This window comes from Phasianus colchicus, chromosome 1 (genome assembly GCF_987193195.1).
Source record: "Phasianus colchicus chromosome 1, bPhaCol1.hap1.1, whole genome shotgun sequence".
NCBI classification, from domain to species: Eukaryota; Metazoa; Chordata; class Aves; order Galliformes; family Phasianidae; genus Phasianus; species Phasianus colchicus.
The window spans coordinates 45,797,688-45,818,086 of NC_143436.1; the positions used below are offsets into that span (position 1 = coordinate 45,797,688).

General features: G+C 39.5%; 1 protein-coding gene across 1 annotated transcript in view; it reads left to right on the top strand.

Moving 5' to 3' along the window:
• PLXNC1 (plexin C1) overlaps window positions 1-20,399 on the top strand; it is a 69,351-nt gene that overhangs the window by 13,207 nt on the left and 35,745 nt on the right. Inside the window, exons 3-11 of the mRNA XM_031600454.2 lie at window positions 348-482; window positions 2,494-2,594; window positions 7,283-7,397; window positions 8,378-8,522; window positions 12,830-12,899; window positions 14,217-14,292; window positions 14,412-14,468; window positions 18,520-18,659; window positions 19,899-20,078. Coding sequence (XP_031456314.2) covers window positions 348-482; window positions 2,494-2,594; window positions 7,283-7,397; window positions 8,378-8,522; window positions 12,830-12,899; window positions 14,217-14,292; window positions 14,412-14,468; window positions 18,520-18,659; window positions 19,899-20,078 — 1,019 coding nt within the window. The remainder of the gene's footprint in view (window positions 1-347; window positions 483-2,493; window positions 2,595-7,282; window positions 7,398-8,377; window positions 8,523-12,829; window positions 12,900-14,216; window positions 14,293-14,411; window positions 14,469-18,519; window positions 18,660-19,898; window positions 20,079-20,399) is intronic.

Here is a 20,399-nt window from a genome sequence, read left to right on the forward strand (position 1 = left end):
GTATTTAACACAAGATAACTCTGAGATATAGGTGTCCCTTCCACATTCAGTTTCTGTGCCAATCATGAACATACTCAATGAGCAGACTTTTCATACACTAAAGCAGTAGCAGGTTGCATGCAAAATTTTGTCTGCTATGTATATTGCAGAAATTCTGTTCTGATGGTCTTTTCCTCTTTCTTTCTGCAGTGCGAGAGCCAGTGCAGCACATGAACTGTATCAGGGCACAGTAGATCATCTCAGAGATCTCTGATGTTGTTAGTGAAAGAACAGAAATTAGGTTTTGGGTTAAAATACTAACACACTGATAAGGGGGTTTGTGAATAATTTCCTCTCATGTGTTTTAGGCTGTTCTTAATGAGGATATGAAATCTAATTGCCCAGAGATTTTATATGAAATTGAGGAAGAAACTTCTATTTTTCCCAAACTTCGACTTGATCCAGTAGATAGTAACTACATCTATCTGTTCTCTGCCAATAAGGTAAGCACAGCACTAAAAAAATAAACAAATTCAAATAAACTGCTGCTTTAAGGACTTCTGCCATTTATACATGAAGTATCAGTTTGGGTCAGTCAGAGTCCAAACCGTAACATCCAAATTGCAGTTACCAGCTTTATGCTTAAGATCGGGTTATGCTCTCTAAGTTTTGGTTGCACTTCTGCAAAGCTTAGAAGAGCTTCTGTTTCCATGGTGCTACCCACCCCTTGCTCTGATCCAGCAAGGCCCTTAATCCCTTGATTATTTTATGTCATACAGTCAAGAGAGTCAATTTTTTTTTCTTTTTTTTTTTCCTGGAGTCTGGCATTATACAGAATCAAGCCTGAAAGTAGCACACAAAACTAGATTCTATGGAGACAGTTCCTCTGAAGTAGTAATCCAGGTATTGGTAGGCTAGAGCTTGTTATTCAATTCGGGATTTTCTGATGTGGAGAAATTTGAGAGAGAGCTTTGAATTTTTAGTCCTTCTGAAGTCAATAATAAAGTTGTCATCATCTTCAGGTAGGCCTAGACATAACAAACGAGTGAATGGACAAACAAACAAATGAACAAACAAACAAAAGAACAACTCCACGATTAGAATTGATTTACATGGTGAGGCTGAGCAATCCTGTAAGCTTCTGCACGTGGGTACCCACTTCAGAGGCACATCCCAAGCTAAGAGCAGCTCCCAGTAGCCCATGTTGCAGCATGTCCTGCAGCAGGGCTGCTGAGAAATAACTCAGCAAGCTCCATTGTCTCACCAGTAGTTGGGAAAATGTCAGGAAAAACATAAGGGCCATCTGAGCAGGATGGGATTTTACCCCAGCACATGGCTACTTTATTTACATTAAGATCACTTCTCCAGCAGTGAACATAAATGATAGCCTGCCATCTGAGGGAGTGGGTAAGTTGGTGGGAGAACTCCTGACTGATACAAACTCCATATCACATACGCAGAAACCTTCAAAATTTCAGTCAAAAATATTAAAATATGTAAATATTCAAGGGAAAGGCTTCCATTTTCTTAGGAACTGGTGAAAGAGCAACTTGTTAAAGAGGAACAACAGTTTTTAGGAGTACATGCTTCTCTAGTTATCTCCTGTAGCTTAAATGAGACATCTACGCTGTGTTTTCTTTTTTTAATTGCTAGTTGTCTAAGATGTTGGTTAGTTTCTGAGCATATTATCTCACACATCTGCAGGTAAATTGGATTTTACAATTTGTGGTTGGAATATATCCGCTACATATCCTTGTTTCTGTTCACAAAACATAGGAACTTACAAATCTGTAAACAAATGGCTTGAATCAGGAATATTTTTCTTATTAATACTATTAATTAACATTGTTATTAATAACATTATTGTATTTGTAAACAGCTTTCTCTTTTTCTTTTTCCTTTCCTTTTCTGAAAATGGCTGACTAGGATATTCAAGCTGAATGTACAAGTATAGATACATACAATATAGCCACAATTATCTATATTTGCTTATTGAAATAGCATTTGCTTGCATGCATGCTGAGTAGTTGCATGCGCTTGCTCCAGTGTGCACATGCAGTTACCTGACATGTTGATGTAAACACAGAAGCATTTTGTTTTGCGCATGCATTTTGAATGCACCTTCATCAATCATTTAAAAATTTCAGTTTTGATGAGAGGAAAACTATGCTGCTAAGCAGAGCATCGTTCATAAAATAAACCTCCTTTCTATTGTTCCCTATAACTCACTATGCAAATCAGATTTTCCTGCATTACTCTGTCCATGCTGGCCTTTGAGTAGTAGAACCAAATTGTCATTGTCAGAGGAGTTTCACCATCTGATGGCAAAATGCAGCGTGTGTAAAATAGGCCACACATTTCTATCCAAAGGTCTTCTGGCAGAGGGAAGTCCATAAGGAAACTTCTCTGAAGGGATCGTGCTTGACTGATGTCAGAATTTTTATGGTAACCCTCAATTTTCTTGTTTCTGGAGGCTATTTTAATTTGGTGTATTATTGCATTCTTTGGTTGTAGGTGAGAAGAATACCAGTTGCAAATTGTGGTAGATATGTTTCCGAGCAAGAATGCTTATCTGCAAAGGATCCTTACTGTGGGTGGTGTTCTTTGAATCAAAGGTATTTTCTGGTGTTTTAGCCTTGCATATAAAAGCAATGCATTATTACTCAGTGTACGTTTTTACAGGCTTGGGGATATTCAGCATCAAGATTGTATCTACTGAATTTTTATGAAATCAATCATTGCCATAAATGTGAGTTGCTTTATTGTAATGTGAAAAGGAATTCTGTACCTTTTAAAGCATGTGTTAGCCCTCAGATTTTTGAGTTCTACTCATAAAATGTATGTTAAGCTAAAAAGAAGAAATATTCTGGTTTTAGAATTGATTGAGAGGTAAAACTGTCCTTGAAGCATCTTAAAAGGGAGCCGCTTGCATCGGAGAACAGGGAAAGGGTGCTCAGTTACCTTCAGTATTCATAGTGCTTTGGAATCACTGCTTTTCATTTAGGCTAGAGGAGAATTAGTTTCTAAATGCTTAATCCTTGCATCTGAGTGATTAGTTTTGCTGCTTTCTTTGAATCAAGTTTGAAAGCTACTGTATGTCTTTGGCCTGGATTTAAGGAGCTCCTAGGTCTTCGAGCCTAGTGTTGACAGCTGCAACCCTTATCAAGCTCCATCTTAGATTTAAACAGGCCTTTTGTTCTCCCTGCTTTGACTGTGTGACTCTAAAAGAATTTCATTTTTCTCCTAGTTAAAATCTCTCAGCTTGTTTTCATGACACACGTATTGGTGGTCAGGTTATACTTGCCTGTTCTGTCGCCCACATTGCTTTGGCTTCAGTAGGGTTTCTTCATCCCTCACATTTATCTTCTCACAGTATTTGTGAAAACACAGTCCCCTTCTTCACTTTCATTTTGCAGTACTGAAACAGCTAACTTCACTAAGCTCCTTTTTTATAAGACACTGCTTTCTTTAACTCTATTGAAGTTCACCCTCTGTGAAGTTTTTATGCATTCTTTTCAAATAAGGTGGCCAAAGCTATCAAACTATTCCACAGGAGATTTCAACTGTACTTTGCTCAGCGGTCTTCAATCCCTCCCAGTCTGTCCAGGAAGCACCTTACTTAGTGTGTCCTGGGATCACAAATGTCTTTTTCATGACTGCATCACATTGATGGGCCACATTCATCCATGATCAAATAAAGCCCCCAGGCCCTTCTCTTTCTCTGTTTTCTTTCCAGCTGATGAGTTTCCAGTCTATAGCACATATGGGTTGTGAGATTTTTATTGCTGTAGGTACATGTTCTTGTACTTCATCTTTGAAATGTCATCCCATTTCAAAGTTATCCAAGCTTTTTTGTGTGATAGTCTCACCCTACTCTGCATGGTAATGTTCCCAACATCATCAGATGCTATCAGTATAGAGCTTCTTTTTATACCAGTTCATCACTGGTTAAAACATTAAAGAAAACTGATTATGAGATTGATTTGTTTTACCATGTTACCATAGTTTTGCTGAAGATCTGCTCCTTTGCATTTCTAAAGGTGGTTATCAGAAGAGAGGTGTTTATTCTGTAGTGTTTGGGTTTTTGTTTTTGTTTTTTTTTTCCAAAATCTCTTTCTCTCTTTTGCTACCGTGTTAGACTGTATAAATTACAGTGTTAAGCTTTTCAGGCTTTTAGTTATCTTATAAAGATAACAGTTATCGGTCAGTAAATCCCCTTCTTATGAGGGAAATCACCATAAGTTTCCACCTAGTTGAAACAGAAATAATTTGAAGAAAAAATAGATTACTGTCATATGATTCCTTTTCAACGCCTACATATTTTCTTCATTGTTAGCATTAGCTTCATTAAATGCCTGTTTTTTTTGGAGGGAGCTCTGATTTTATCAACGCCCTTACATGTCCATTAAAGCAATATATTACATAATAATTTTTTTAAGACAATGTGAACTCAATCCAGTATGTTGATGAAAAGTACACATATCTTATTATAAGTGAAAACAAAATGAAACAAAATGTTACTACTCTATTTCTACTCTGTTTTCCATAGGGAGAAATATATACATATTCCCCTTTTCCCTTAAAATCATTCAAAACAATTAGTCATAGAACAGTGTGATTTCTCTTAATGTTTATGTATTTTCTAGATGAACCATATTTCTCCAAAGTATGTTACAGTTATTCCATAGAAGGCACTGATATTTTACATGTATTTTCAATATGGAAATAACACAGTATATCTATTTGTGCTTGAAATTTGATCCTGAAGTTTATGGGGATGTTGAAAGCAGAAAGTGCCCCTTTGTCTCCCATGGAAGTCTTTAAGAGTCCTTCTCCCTAAATTTGCTCTCTTCTCCCAGTTAATTAATTAACCTCACCCTTTGCTTTGTGTCTTGTCTTGCTGTTATGGCTAATTCTCTTCTTTGCTGTTTAGGGCCTGATCCAGTCTGCCTTTCCAGGAAAAATAGAGTCCAGAATCTTTCAGCTACCTTTGCTGCATTCATATTTTCACTTTCTTAGTAGCTGTCTGAATTCGTACGTTACTTTTCAGAACCGTACTTACATTCATTATAGTGTGCTTGCAAACAGTATATGTTGTCTCAAAATAGGGATGTAACAAAACAGTTTTACCCTTAAGTGAGTGAAATTCATGTTAACTCTTGGCTTCTATGAGGCAATTGTTAAAGTTTGTGATGAGAGACATCAGGTCCTCTACTTCCCCGTGTGGCTTTTTCCTATGAAATGACCATTCTCCATTGTACATTGTTTGAATGTTAAAGATCATCTTTTAGAGCATAAAAGACAAATTTTCCCTGACACGAAGACGATTACAGCCCTTGGTAAAAAGTGATAGTATATTTTTGCCATGAAGCTCCTAAGTTCTTCATTGTAGATGAGGGAAACTGGCTCACTGCTTATGTTGCTCTGGTGGCCTAAGAATATAAGTATCTTTGTCCTATGACAGTTTTGACTATTCAGCTTTATCAACTGTTTTCTTATTTAATATTTTAGTATTAATATCACTGAAACACGTCTTTATTTAGTGTCAAGTATGACAAGCACGTTGCATTGTATGTTCAAGGGTGTGATTTTCAGCCTGTCAAAAACGATTGGATGTCTCTCTCCCATTCCTCATCGCCAGTTAGACTTATTTAACTACATACAGCTGAGCATCTCGTTTATGGTCACCTGTTGATGAAAGACTCCATCCATCCTTTGTTGTTCTAAAACAGCGCTGATGGAGCTTTGCAATCTCATTAAGGTGAAGAAAGACCTAAATGAAATTTGCCGTGGTTAAGTCAGTTTGAAATGTGTTGGACGTACTCTCAATTTCTGATAGTGTAGTTATGATCTGAATGTATTCAGATGCAAAGCTCCACAAGCTTCTTATGTAGCAGTTTCCTCAGTTAGACCACAAAGGAAGTGACCTTATGTTTAAGTGCATTACTGTTGCCAACTTCTTGATTTGAAGAGAAGATGGTTTTATGGCTTGCTATGGTTTGTGGGGTTATTTTGGGCATTTTCAAAAGTGATGGATTTTTTTTTTTTTAAAGTCTTTCATGTGTTCTCCTTCTGGAGAGCAAACACATTGCTCATGAAGTACATTTATGCAGTGAGCTCCTAGTGGAAAGACTATATCAAGGTCCATGTGTTTCAAGAATGTCCACATTTCTAATTTTTAGCAAAAGACCCTAAGGCACATATCACTGTTACGTGATTGAAGACAAACATACTTCTACTTTTGTAGAAAAGTGCTGTTATTAAAACATTAATATTAAATACTACTTCTATTTATGAATATTCACTTTTAATATTAAGATGCGTGCATTTAGAAATAACTTTACTTGCTTGCTTTAGAAAATTACTTGAAGTTAATCCATGAATTGTTCATTAGCTGTTCACACCAGGTAGTATTTTAAGGATTCATTTCTCAGACTCAGTGATCATCCATCTAATTTGTATGTCAACGTCCTCTGTTTCTTATTGCATTTTTTCATTTGTGTAATATTTATAATACTTATATATCCTGGTGTTTCCTCACTCTTTCTTAATTTTGTGCTGTTGTATAGTTTCTTCATCCTACAATTTGGCATCTGTAACATTTGCATTTCCTTTTTGCTATCCTACTTCTGAAATTAATTTTATTATTGAAGAATGAGATATATTTTTTGAATTACCTTTTCAAAACGTGTGTTTATAATCAAAAGCAAAGATTACTGTTCATATCAGTGGACAACAGAGGTGACTGGAAAGAATGATTAATTCATCTCGACTTTACATTCAAAGTGTGGCTCCGCATCTGAGCTTCACCCCCATCTCCTCTTATTTACATTGGAGAGAAACAGCAGCTTTCCTAATGTGGTTCATTTCATTTTTGCATTAATGTCTAAAGTAGGTTAGGATAACTTGACCCTGAAAAAGCATATTTCTCTCCACTGAGTGTAGAGGGAAACGGGGGAGGTCAGATTCAGAGCTGTACAATGAAGTAGTCAAAAGTCGGGGTAATGAAGTCTGTCCCTGGCTACCAAGTCTGTCGTTACTTGCCAAGCATCTAACATTTGCTTGAGTCCCACTGACTTAATTAGGTCCCTAGAGCATATATCAATGCATTGTAATTTATTTCGATAAGCAAAAGATTTCACTGATTGTTTTCCCAGAGCTTTTTGCAATTATAACCATATTCTGTGTAAAAAATCAATAGTGTTCCTGTAAAAAATCAATAGCATACTAAATAAGTTGAAGTACAGTGTCTGAAATCAAAGCCACCATAAGGAAGCTAGTATAATCTTATGTATAATTTTAGGTGCACATTAAAAGAAAATTGTACACGTTCAAACAGCACAAAGGGTTGGTTTAACATTTCACATGCACCTGATAAAGATCTGAAAATCCTGCTAAGGTTCCCTGCCAGAAATCAGGTATGTACACCCAGTTTTATGCATGTTTGTTTACTGTGACTTAAAATGTGTCCTGTTGTTACTTATTGCAGCTTCCTTTCTTTTGACATGACGTTCCATTAATCCCTCTTACCTCAACAATTGGCAAATGTATTGGAAAACTCTGTAAGTTGAATATGTAGATCAGACATATATTCTCTTCTTCTCCTATAAAATATATCTTGAAGCAATACTTTATGATGTTGTCTCAAAAATTTGCTATACATACAAAGACAACTTTTCCATTATATCACTGTATTAGCTATTTTTGCATTTCCAGTAACTATGTATTGAGTTCATTATGTAAGTTCTGAGCTTTGTAACAAGTTATTAAACATTCACTGGGACACACATGCTAGCACAAATGCGTCTTTTAAGTGCTTGATATTAGTATTTGCTCAGTATCTGTTCTCAGCAAACATAGCCTTGAGTATTTGATTATCAAGTATTGTGACTGGCCACTTAATCTGCATGTTATTGTTTCTGGTTTCCTGATTGAATGCATTAATGTGCTCACATTTGTAAAGCACTCTCAGCCAGAAACAAAGAATAATTAATTACAAGACAAATTCTGTTTCATAATTAAGTGCATTTTAGATACGGATGCAAATGTTGGCTCTCTGTGAGGATTTGTAATTCTTACTCAAATATTTTGAAGGAACTATAACAGCACATAATACTACTACAGCAAAATTCTTGTTTTAAAATCCGAAATAGTTTAGATTCCATACATTAGAGATCCATTTAATTTGTGCAAGTAAGCCATGCTGTTCCTTTCTGGACTCTGTATTTTTTTCCAGTTGGGAGAGGTCTTCTCCTTTGAGAAGCTGCCTAATGAATTGTCTGCTGCTGCCACAAAAGATTATATTTCTGCATTTCATAGTTTTTTGTAGAGGCAAGGGGGCAATTTAACAAGTGTTACAAGATATCTATTGAATGCTTATGTTCTTATTGTTTTATAGATTTCTGTGTCTGCAAGTATAAGCAAAACCCTTACTTCCTGTATAATAAAAATTGTAAAACCTATTGAAATGCCTCATGAAAATGTAGTGCTGAAAAACTCATCATGTGTCTGCAATCTGGCTACTGCAGTGATACTGGATCACGGTATGTCTTAATATTACATTTATTTAATACTTGTTTGCTGTCATTTATTCCTGAGGAGAACTGCGCATAAATACAGATCTTAGAACAGTAGGTAATACTTTATATTAAATGTCATTAAAAAAATTATTCCTGTTTTGTCAAGTGATTTTGAGTATACTTACAGTACTCTTGATCATTAACAATTTGTTATTATGAAGTCCTCTCTAGAAGTAATAAAACACATTAACTTGTTACCAGAAGCAGCTTCTTCAAATCAGCCTATAGCAGTGCAGTGTCTCAGCTCTGGGGCCTGTATTTACATGATGCAGTTAGCAGATATGTAAGGAAACTTAGGGAAGCTGCAAGGCCAGTCAAGCTGGCTGGAGCCATGGAAGCAGCGCTGGTGCAACGCTCTGCTTTGCCCTTCTCATCTTAGCCCTTCTCTCACCTGCAAGCTGAATTTGTTTTCAAAGCAAGCTGTACCAACATAAATATGAGGAAAATCTCAGTGTGAATGTCTGTATAAAAAATAATCTCAACATTCAGTGAACTCTTTCAACCTAATTTAGACATTTGTGAGAAAGTGATTTTCTTCTAAAAGAGCAATTTCACTGATGTGTCTGTCTGTGTCTGACTGAATTTCTTTCATCTTTCTAAATTATTGGTTGAATCTTTTGCTACATTGTTCACAAGTTGTTCTCAAAATTAGAGACCTGACCTGTACTGGATGCATGGATCATGTGATCTGTTTTGTGCATTTTGTGGATAAGTTGTCCTGGAGAAACGTGCTTCTCATAGCTTGGATAGCCATACAGTTCTGTGGGTGAAGAACTGTCTGATGGCTGGGCTCAGAGTCACAGTGAATGGAGTTCAGTTCCATGGGCAGCTGGTCATGGGTGGCATTCCCAGGACTCAGTCTCAGAGCCAGTTTTGTTTAATAATTTAGGACAGGAAGGCTTTGCAGAGGGATCTGTATAAGCCAAATCAATGGGCCAAATCTGGCCACGTGGCATCCAACCAGGTTCAGTGCTGGGTAATGCATTTGATTCATAACAACTCCATGCAGTGGTATGGGCTGGAAAGGTGCCCAGCAGAAAAGGGCCTGGGTGTGTTATATAACAGCTGGCTGAACCTGAGCCAGCAATGTGCCCAGGTGGCCAAGAAGGCCAATGGCATCCTGGCCTGCATCAGGAACAGCAAGGCCAGCAGGACTAGGGAGGTGACTGTGACATTGTACACAGTGCTGATGAGACTGCATCTTGAGTACTGTGTTCAGGCTTTGGCCCCTTGCTACAAGAAGGATACTGAGTTATTGGAGTATGTGCAGAGAAGAGCTGTGCAGCTGCTGAAGGGACTAGAAAAACAGGCTTATGAGGAGTGGCTGAGGGAAATAGGGCTGTTTAGTCTGGAGATGTTGATGGGGCACCTCTTCACAATCTACAGCCACTTGAAAGGAGGTTGCAGTGAGGAGTATGCTGGTCTCTTTTCTTAGGTAACAAGTGATAGGACACAAAGAAATGGTCACAAATTATGCCAAAGGAGGATTAAATTGGACAATAAGAAGAATTTCTTCATGGGGAGGGTGGATAGACATTGGAACAGGCTGGCCAGGAAGATGATGGAATCCCATCTCTGGAGGTATTTAAGAGATGTACGATTTGGTGCTAAGAGACATGGTTTAGTGATGGTACTCGATAGACTAGGCTGATGGTTGGACTTGATGATCCTGAAAGTGTTTTTCAACCTTATTGATGCTGTGATTCTATGTGAGAGTTAGAATAAGGTGGTAAATTATGAAATATCTGGATTTTTTTTTCTGTGTTCTTTAGGTTTTGGCCCCAAAGTTCAGGGGATAATTTGTCACAGTAGAGTCTTAATGAACTAACAGGGAGAGAATAACCTGCTTGCATTGCTTTGGGAATCTACATAGAAGCACAGAGCTCTTTTAATACAAGTTGTCTTTGCACTTTTCTTATGTTGCCAGTGTTGGAATACAAAATAGGGATAGGTTCCCCACAGTAGCTCATCTTAAACTTTGGTATGGCAAAGGTTCCTCTAGTATCGTTTAACTTTCGTGTGCCGAGTTCCAAGTTCCTGTCCAATACTGATTTGAGAATCAAGAATAAAAGACTTTGTCCCCAGCAGCTGACAGTAAGGGTGATATACACAAGTGATCTGGACTATTAAGCTAGCTTTAGTAAACACTGTAAATGGGTTTTTAAGAGGAAAAAAAAGCATTAGAGAGGAAAATATGTCCTTTATTAACCCAGATGGAAAAGCAGGAAAATATTTCCTGCAGTTAAGGTATACATGGTCATCCTTCTGGTTCTCCATCTTCCTGGACTAGAACTTTTTCTTACTCAACTAGCAGGTTTTTAGAATATATAGTATTATGGAACCTTGCTTACCTTGCCTGTGCTTTGTGCCAAAGATGAGCCCTTTTACTGTGTTAAGCAGAAGGTTGTGCCTGACAGTAGTACTGCCATTCATGTGCTCCTATGACTTATGTTATAGTAGAAATGTAGGAGTTATGTTGACTGTTTATGGTACCTCGTGTAAAGTGGCATTCAGTTTCACCTGAATATGCAATTGCAAAACTCCTTCAAGTATCATTTTCAGAAAAAAGGATGGAAGGAAGGAAGGAAGGAAGGAAGGAAGGAAGGAAGGAAGGAAGGAAGGAAGGAAGGAAGGAAGGAAGGAAGGAAGGAAGGAAGGAAGGAAGGAAGGAAGGAAGGAAGGAAGGAATGGAGGGAAGGAAGGAATGGAGGGAAGGAAGGAATGGAGGGAAGGATGGAGGGTGCAGGAGGAGAGAGGGGGGGAGGGAGGGGAGGGAAGAAGGAAGGGAGTGGGGGGGGGAGGGGGGGGAGGAGAGGGACTTGGAAATACCTGCTATTCAGTACAGTCTGGTGGATTTCAAAGGTCAGCCCAGGCCACGCAGAAAGCAATAGGTTTGTTTTCCATAGATTTCAATATAGACAAAATCAGGAAACCATTTTTGATAATATTCTTCCTAAAGTATTTAAATAAACTTAGAAGAAAGCATTGCCAGAAACTGATACATTTCAAGCTTTTACTTATTACCCCTAGTAAAATACTGCATTTTAGTAGCTCATGGTTTGAGCTGTCATATGATGAACGAGGGAAATCATTCAGGCAATTTTGTGCCCAGCATGCCAGATTTCTGCAGACATGTAGATTTCTGAAGATAAAAATGGATGTTTGGTGGAGGATTTCAAAGTGTCAGTACGTGCTCGTCTACATCTTCAATTACTGAAATAACTTTAAAGTCAGACTCTTTGCTTTCCATTTAGTAAGGTATTTAAGCACACCAACAGTCCCAAGGGTTGTTCCTAACAAGCTGTCAGGTGGCCTTTGCAGTAAGCGCCCAAGTGCCATGCTGGCATGTGGAGCCAGAAGATACTACTTATTTAGCAATTTAAATGTAGCCAAAGCTGGTTTTCATCTGAACAAGCCAGCCTGTGATAAAGGCAAAGCTTTCTCTACCTTCGCAAGGTGGATATACTTGAAATCTGTGTAGCTTTCCTGTATTAAAAAGCTATCTGCTTCTTAGCATAGGAAAGCTAGGAAGGTCTGCACACGTGGGTTTCATTTGATCTCAGACAGTCATTCATTTTGCAGACGTACACATCTGCAGGCACACAGATGAAAGAGACCATGGCTTAAGTGGTATATATCTAACTCTGTTTTTCGATGTGGTATTCTGCTCATGGGAGATGATCCTCTTTCATTCCACAGCTGCCAGCGAATTGTCGGTGTAGTAATTACTAGCTGAAATAATAGCAAATTGACTCATGCAATCATAAAAGATTTAAATAGGATGAAAATTACTACTGCATGGATTACAAAAGAAGACTCTGAACCCAAGTGAGACAGAAAGAGATAGAAGTACAGTATGTCGGGGTCTCCTGCATTTGAACAATCTGTTCTGTTGTGCTGGAAAGCTTGAATTCAGGGTCTGGCTGTGCCACAGGTACACTGTGTGTTCTTCAGGAGATGATTTTATATCCTTATTTTGTGGTGACATTTCCCTATCTATATCTTGTCAATAACATTACTTTTCTGTCTCATGCATCTAGCTCAATAAGTGTGTGCGTAGCGTTTGAATAACTCCACAGAAGGGTGCTATGGAAGGACAAAATCTAGTTATTTTTGTTAGACAAAAATATGTGGAATGAGGAATATGTGTGTGAGTGATAGTGGGTACCATGTAGAGAACAACTGAACGCATGCAAGTCTTCAGGTCAATTATTTTTTAACAAGTATTTCTTGTAATATTCAGCATTTGTCTAACAGTCACGTTTTTCCAGATTGTCTGGTCCTTGAAACATCGCTGTCCTCAAGCTCTTGGAATATCACAGAAACATTTCAGTTGGAAAAGTAAGAACCTGCTTCCTACTGCAATTCTTTGGGGGGTTTATGTGTTTGCACTGGAAGTATGATTGTTCTTTTTTTGTTATTAAGGAAATATGTTTCACTAAAGATAGCTGAATCCCTTTTCTTGGCCCATTTCCTCCTTCTCCTCTTTTTTGATTGCCTTTAGAAAGGTACTTCTTCTGATGACTCTTTTATTTAATGGGACTCTAGCAGCTGTAGGAGAACTATTACAGTGACTGAATGACAAGTGCCTGAAGAGATAATAAAGGATGTCATAATGACATTAAAATCCTTTTTGTTCTTGTGAAAAAGGTGGGCCTCTGGTACTCAGGATAAGGCCTAGGTCAGAGAAATCAAGAGAATCTGTGAAAGTCACCTTATGGAGCTGTTCTTTAACTGAACAGGACGTGATTCAAATGTGGTACATGGATAACAGGAATACATTTTAAAAAGATAAAAAGCATCTAATCTGCTATCGATGACAAATACCTGTTGTTCTGTCCATATATGTACTTTTTTCTTTTTCAGAGCCAAACTCATGGTTGAGAGCTTGCAATAGAAATCATCTGTGCCCAGTACATGGCCAAAACCTTTACGATATGTGGTTGTTAAAATCTAGGTCTGACTAACAGACACCCCAGGTAGCTATAGTATTTCCTTTCAGATCACCTCTCTCCTTTATGAGGAGGCTAATTCATAGGCACCTGACATGAAACTGAACTCCTGCTTTTTGGGAAGTAGCACATTGCTGTGTGGTCCCTGGAGCAACATAGGGAAGGAACTGTCTAAGGCACAGCATTTCCCAGTATGGATGGAGCTGAGAAGAGCATGCTGCTCTTGGCCATCCTCTGTGCTGATCAATGCATCAGATATGAGCTGGTCTCCAACAGGCCTATTTTTTTGGTAAGGAGAGGCAACAATAAACTAGAAATACTTGCTAACGCTTATGCACACAGAGTAGAAGTTTGGGAAGTTTGTCCTTTTCGGGATAGAATGTACTAACTAACCACTTACATACCAGAGAAGATCAGAGCAAAATAAAATATAGAGTGCTCTGCCTGCTTCTTGCTTTTCAGAAATATATGACTTTCAGCATCTTAGCACAGACTCTATTTCATACTAAATTTGTCCTCAGAATAAACAGAACAGAACAGTAAGTTTGGAGGATAGACTCAGGTTATGTTTTACATATTTCATTGCTTGCCAGGTTTTTCTTTTGGATTTATGTGTTTTTTCTGTCACTTGAAATTTCACATTCATGACTGAATCTAGATTTGAGTCCTTTGGTCTTACAATGTCTCTTGTTCTGTGTATTAACAGCTGTTCACGGTGCATACACGACGGTGAGTGTGCCAGCTGTAAATGGACACCTGTCTCTCCTGCCACTGCCTGCCAGGTGAAGTTTGTTGAGGAGAGCTGGAATCCCCTGTGATACCTTTTTGTTGTATTGTTTATATCTGAGCAGTAATCTGTCTCTTTCTTATCTTGACATGGAGAAATGCTGATTTTTTTCAGGATATTTGCAGTGTCCAAAATGCTTCCAAGGATATCACCACAGCCCAGAAATCAGAGGTTAGTTAGCATTTCGAGATCAGCATTATTGAAGTACTGTGGGCGGGGGGAGAAATTTTTGCAAAATGAGAGGACTTTGCAGAGGAACTCGGTTATGGATGAAGAGCATAGAAAAGTAATGCATATCTTGGATATGCATATTTTCTTAGAGCTTGGTTGATGTTTAAAGGTACCAGCAAAGTTTTGGGTTTCAGATCCAGGCACTGAGACAGTAAGCACTGCAAAAGTCACATGCCTACCTCTAGATGCAGTATTTGCAGAATTACTTAAATTCCATGTTTGTTGTGTTTAGGCACTCCACAAAAGCTTATGGGTAGACTGGAGATGGAACTAACCTCCATCTATCCCACTCAAGCTGGATCACTGGAACGGAAATGTTACTGGTGGCACAGTACCAGTCTGAATCTGGTTGTTCAGTTCTCTCCTGAAATCATAAAGACTGTGTGTGAACTTACTTTTTCCTCATAGAACAGCCTGTTAACCACAGGGTTATCTCTTTATTCTTTATGGTCAAGTGGTTTTATTTTTTTCATAAAACTGAGCAATCTTGTCATCCATGGTTGCTTATGACATGCAGGTATTAGGAGAGGAATGAGTAGTGAAGAAAAATTTGATTGATGAGTAACTACATAGAGATTTGCTCCCTGCCCGTTTTGGTTTCTGCTTTACTGTGAGTGATAGCATGGTTGGTATAAATAGGCACTGTGTTCTTATCTCTAAATGTTTCATTAGAACTATGCAAACTTTTACCTGTGAAGACAGGAATTACCTCCTAAATCCAGCCATTCAGCTGAGCTGTCTTAAATAAGATCATAAAATTTGTTTTATTTTCTGCAGAGAAGAGTGTGTTTTCAATACTTGTGCTTCTGAACATCAGTATTCTGGATTTGGTGTGCATACAAAGCATTATTGCTGGTGAAAGAACAGAGGAAATTCTTCTTTGCTCTGCTTCCAAGCACATTAATTTGACATTGGTAAATAGTTGGAGTTCTTTGGGAGATGGCTTTCTTCCACATGCCTTATCTGGAAAAGACAGTGATGGACAAGGCTGTGAAAGCACTAGAGGCAGCCCCAAGACAGATGTTTATTTAGACATGATTGATCCTTTCAGAGGGCTTGAAATTGCATTTGAAATCCTGTTTTCCTTTGACTACTGGGGCTTTAAGAAGAACATATTGGAGAGTCAAGAAAGAGGATTTGTGTCTTCCCACAACCCCAGCACAGCATTTATATTAATACACTTTCTTTTGGTGACGGGAGCTCCAGCCCTCCTCCTGTTTCCAGCTGCTGGTTTCCATGCCTGCACCCTCCTCCCCTTGCACCACAACAACAGCAGGAGTGATTGTGCACGTGCATTTGACAGGGGAACTGATTTGGCTGGAAATCAATGTTTTCTTTCAGCAGATTGTTTTTCAGCTGGGTCGGCTGCATGATCCAGGTCTCTGTGTGGCCTCAGAGTCCTGTGCCAGCGCTGTTGAAGGAGTGCGGGGACAGGCATGAGCTCCCCGGGGAGGCAGAGGCTGATTAAACCAGATCATTGCCAAGCATCTCACTGTGACCTGCAGCCGCGCTAACCGCTAACCGCAGCTCTGAGGATGTGGCTGTCACTGTTTACACAGCCCCAGGGAAGCGCTGTGCTGTCCGGGCTGGGCCTAGGTCTCGAAGCTCAGAGCTCTATTGGAGCTGACAGGGTGGTGCTGATTTACATCACCTGAGGACCTACTGCACCCTTTCTGTGTGCCTCTCTTTCGTCACCATGGCATCGGCGTGCCTCACAACTTCTGGTTTTTATAAATGACTTTCTGCCTCTGCTGTTTCCTTCCCTCTCACTTGCAGGGGCCTCTTCTGGCTAAGCAAGGGCTGCGTGTGCAGGAACTGAGGGGCAGCGGGTCCCTTGCTCTGAGGAAATAAGGACTGCCAAGCTAGCTGGCCTGGGAGAAAGCCTTGCCTTTCCTGCTTTCAGCTTCTTTGCTCCTGAGAAGAGTGCTGCAGATTGCCACAGGCAGGTCTGAAGACTGGCTCTCCAGTAATGGAGGCAAGCTGGCCCCAGAGCTTCCTCTGTTTGCCTGACGCCATCCAGCACGGCAGGGTGCAGTGAGGAGGCCCATGTCACAGCACTGTGGTGAAGGCTTAGCAGGGGGTGAAGCTTCTCCTCACCCTGGTTTCCACTTAGCTTAAAAATAGGGAAGGCAAGCAAAGCATTCTTTACAACAACCACACCATCTTTCTTTCTTTGCTTAGACACCCAGTGGATGTGAACTGCAGTTTGAAGAAGCCTCATTTTCTGCCTGCACCCCTGGGCACCCTGTGTTTCTGCCCGGTGCTCGCTGTCTTAATGTAGCTGTGCAGATCTCCGTGTGCTTCTGTGATACTATATGATCCTGCTGGTTGCCTGAGGGAACCTAAGCAGTTTTGGCCTCCTTTATGTAGTGTTTGGCTTGTGACTGTGTGTGAGACAGTGGGGCACAAGCGGAGGGACAGGGCAGGATGTAGCTGCAGTAAGGCACTGCTGTTTTGAGGGCTTCAGGCTCTTAAATTTCTGCCTCATTCATCTTCCTCACTTACCAAGGGTTAATCTGATTCCCAGGTCAGGGTGGGAGTGAACTTTCCCCTTCGGTGGTTTGTCAGGCATTTCCTTTGCCCTCTTCCATTATTCCTACCATAAGTCACCTTGGAGGAAAGGAAATTCATTAACAAATTCCTTGCTTTTGCAAGCCCTTTGGCCCTGGCCTTTGCCCTCCATTGCTCTTTCCTTAAAGCACAAGCTGTGGCTTTTAGTCAGCTGTGACAGGTCTCACGTTTGTTCTGCATTGCTTAGGCATTTGATGGTAGTGTGTGGGGAAAATGCACTTTCTGAAGCAGGCAGTGGCTTTTTTTGCAGAGGACTGGAGTTGGGACCCACATCATCCCCTCAGAAAATGAGCCCAAAGTCTTGATGCCAATCTGTGTACACAACAAGATCAGCGGGGAGAAAACAGCTGTGGCAACAACATCCCTAGCTTTCCTAAGAGATTTTGCACTAGCTCTCTTCTCAGTATCAGGGGCTGAACTTACCCAAGAATACATCCACAGGCAGACTTAGCAGAAATCAGGATAATCAGAAAATTCTAAAAACTGAATTGAAACTGGTTGTGCAGGCAATCTAAAACCAAGCCAGAAATCATTTCCCTGAGGAGGTTTCAAACATTTTGTGGTTTCACATGTGTATTTTCCTGGGTTTTTTTGAATGTTTACAGTTTTCTTTTGATGTCTGAAAGATGCACAGAGAGGAACCTGACACTGATTATCAAAATAGGGAAGCATCAAAACTGGTAAACATGAGATGCTGTCAATCACATCAAGTAAATATGCTAGGAAAAAAGTCTCTTTCTTGGTGCTGTTAGTAAGTTAAAGTAAGTAAATGTAAAGATACACAAAGAAAAAAACATAGAAAAGCCCAGTTTAAGAACCAGGCACACTTATGTAAGACTGACAGCATCAGCACAAACTAGGGTTATTCTTAAATGCATGGAGATAGATTTGTGAGCTTCTTTGCATCAAAATGGAATACCAGAAGATTTCTGCAGTTGTGCTTCAGGTAGTAAAGCTCATTCTGGGCTATTTCTTGACTTTTCATTCTGGGATTTGCCTCTGCTTTCCTTTTTCAGGTCATGAGAAGTACCTTCATTTGTTTCTCCAATCTCTTATAGTGACAGCACTGTGGTTTTTGTCTCATGTTGTTTTGTAGTTCTTCAAGAGTCATGCAAAATGTATCATTTCAAACTGGGTTTTCATGATACGTACCTTCCAGTATGTCAGATTGTGATTCCTTTTGGCAGATTTCTTATGAGATAAATTGAAGTTTAAATTATGTAGGTAAAAATAGTTGGCTTGTAAAGAAGTTGTGATTGACAGTACTTCCCAGGATCAAACTTAACAAGATCTGAAATTAATAAGAAAAATGCATCTCAGTGCCATCAAACCCACATTTCTGAGCGGCGGTTGTTTTTGCTGCTGTCTAAATGCCTAGCTGTTTTATAACCAGATTTTGTTTTGCTTTGTTTTCTAATAGCATATCAACATTCATTCCATCGAGCCTTTGTGGATTTCTACGTTGGGCAAAAGTGAAATAACAGTCAAAGGAGAAAACTTTACACATGCATCAGGAATAAAACTGATACTGACAGGAAGCAGTGTCTGTAAACAAGAAATGTGAGTTAGCGCAGCTCTGAAAAGTACTGCTGTTTATTTTGCGTAGTGTAAATTGTTTGTTTAGACTCCAAACCCAATTTTTCCCTAGCAGCACTGTTGTGTGAACAGCTGTCCTGGACCTCTCCTCAGCAAAGGGGGATGCTGTGCACTCCTTTAATTAAGCTTCCACATCGTATTCCTAAAGGATGGAAATGAGTGTGATGTTTGGGTACAGTACAAGGTGTGGGGTAGGTAGGTGGGCATTCTTCTCAACAGTGGTTAGAGCATGTCTGTACATGTGGCCCTTTGTTTCTTGCAGCAGGCAACAAGAAATTAGGTCACAGGAAAACCAAAAACCTCGGCTTTTGTTTGGTTCTCCTCTGCTTCAGCTTATTCCCCACATATTCTAGGATTTGGCTTTTGAAGGCACAGACAAGACTCCAGGGAAGGAAATCTCTCATGCAACAACTTGTACTTTTCTCTATTGATGATTGCACAGTGTAAAACCCTAGGTAATTAGGCTATCTTATTCTCAATCAGTCATTTTCAGTAGCAGCTGCAATGGCTGCCTGTGATTACCAAGCCCTTTTTATATAGCCTGCACTTGAGCAAGTATTCATATAGTACTGTTCAATTTTTACTTCAGCCATGAATTTTCTGAGAACCATGGAAAACAAAAGAGGAGAGAGGGAAGGAAGAACAGAGGTACAGAAGAAGAAGGGAGAGAGAAGAAAGAGAAAGAAGACAAGTGTGGGGAGGGAGGAGAGAGAAGGGGAAAGAAGAGAAGGGAAGGAGAGAAAGGGGAAAAAAGAGGAAGGAACGGCAGAGAGGAAGAAAGAAAGGAGAGAAAGGGAGGGAAGAGCAAAAGACAAAAAACGAAATGAAAAAAGAGTGAAAAAGAAGAGTAATCTGAAGATTCTCATTCTTGACTAGCTTTTGAACCATTTTGTTTGAACAGCGTACGGAATCACAGGAAAATCACTCGTTGCATTACATAGCCTTGTCCCAAGGCCTTGAGACCAATATCCGTAGCATATTGTATAATTATTGTGACACATAGCAATTTCATTCAAAAGAAGCCCTACTTTCTCTTTTCCACTCCCTGTTCTCTCTCTTCACCTCCATCTGGCAGCTCAAAGATTCATTCCTTTCCTCTCTTCATCCTTTGCATTAGGTTATAGGCTTCATGTAGTAACACCAAATGAGATACATAATGGCATCTTAGATTCAGCATCTGTGACTGTTTTCTTTTTCCTCCAGCATTAAAGTTAGAAATGTGATAAATGATACACAAATGACATTTGCTCTCCCACCAATGCGTAAAGAGGCCAAAAGTGTATGCATACAGGCTGACGGGAGAAAATGTTCACCACCAGTCACCCTGCATTATGTTTCACTGCCAGCATGCTTTGGAATCACACCAAATACCTCCTGGATCAGGTAAAGTGTGTCTTTCTATACTTTTAATGTGTTTATTAAAATGTGGTTCCACTAAGCCAGTATGCGTGAGCGTTCTTCCTTGGCCAGACTGCAGCTAATATGAACATGGATTGCTGCTGTAATGTGTTGTGGAGGATGAATTTCTGCCAGTGAGCTGATTTAACATTTAACATATAGATAGGGTCACAGTAGCTGCAAGGATGATTCTGTGACTTGTAGGATTCCATAAACTCCTTACTGCCTGTCTCAAGTCTCCACAGTAGAAGTTAGAAGTCATCTCTTCATGCTAATGCTAAATCCAAAATTTGCTAGCACATGCAA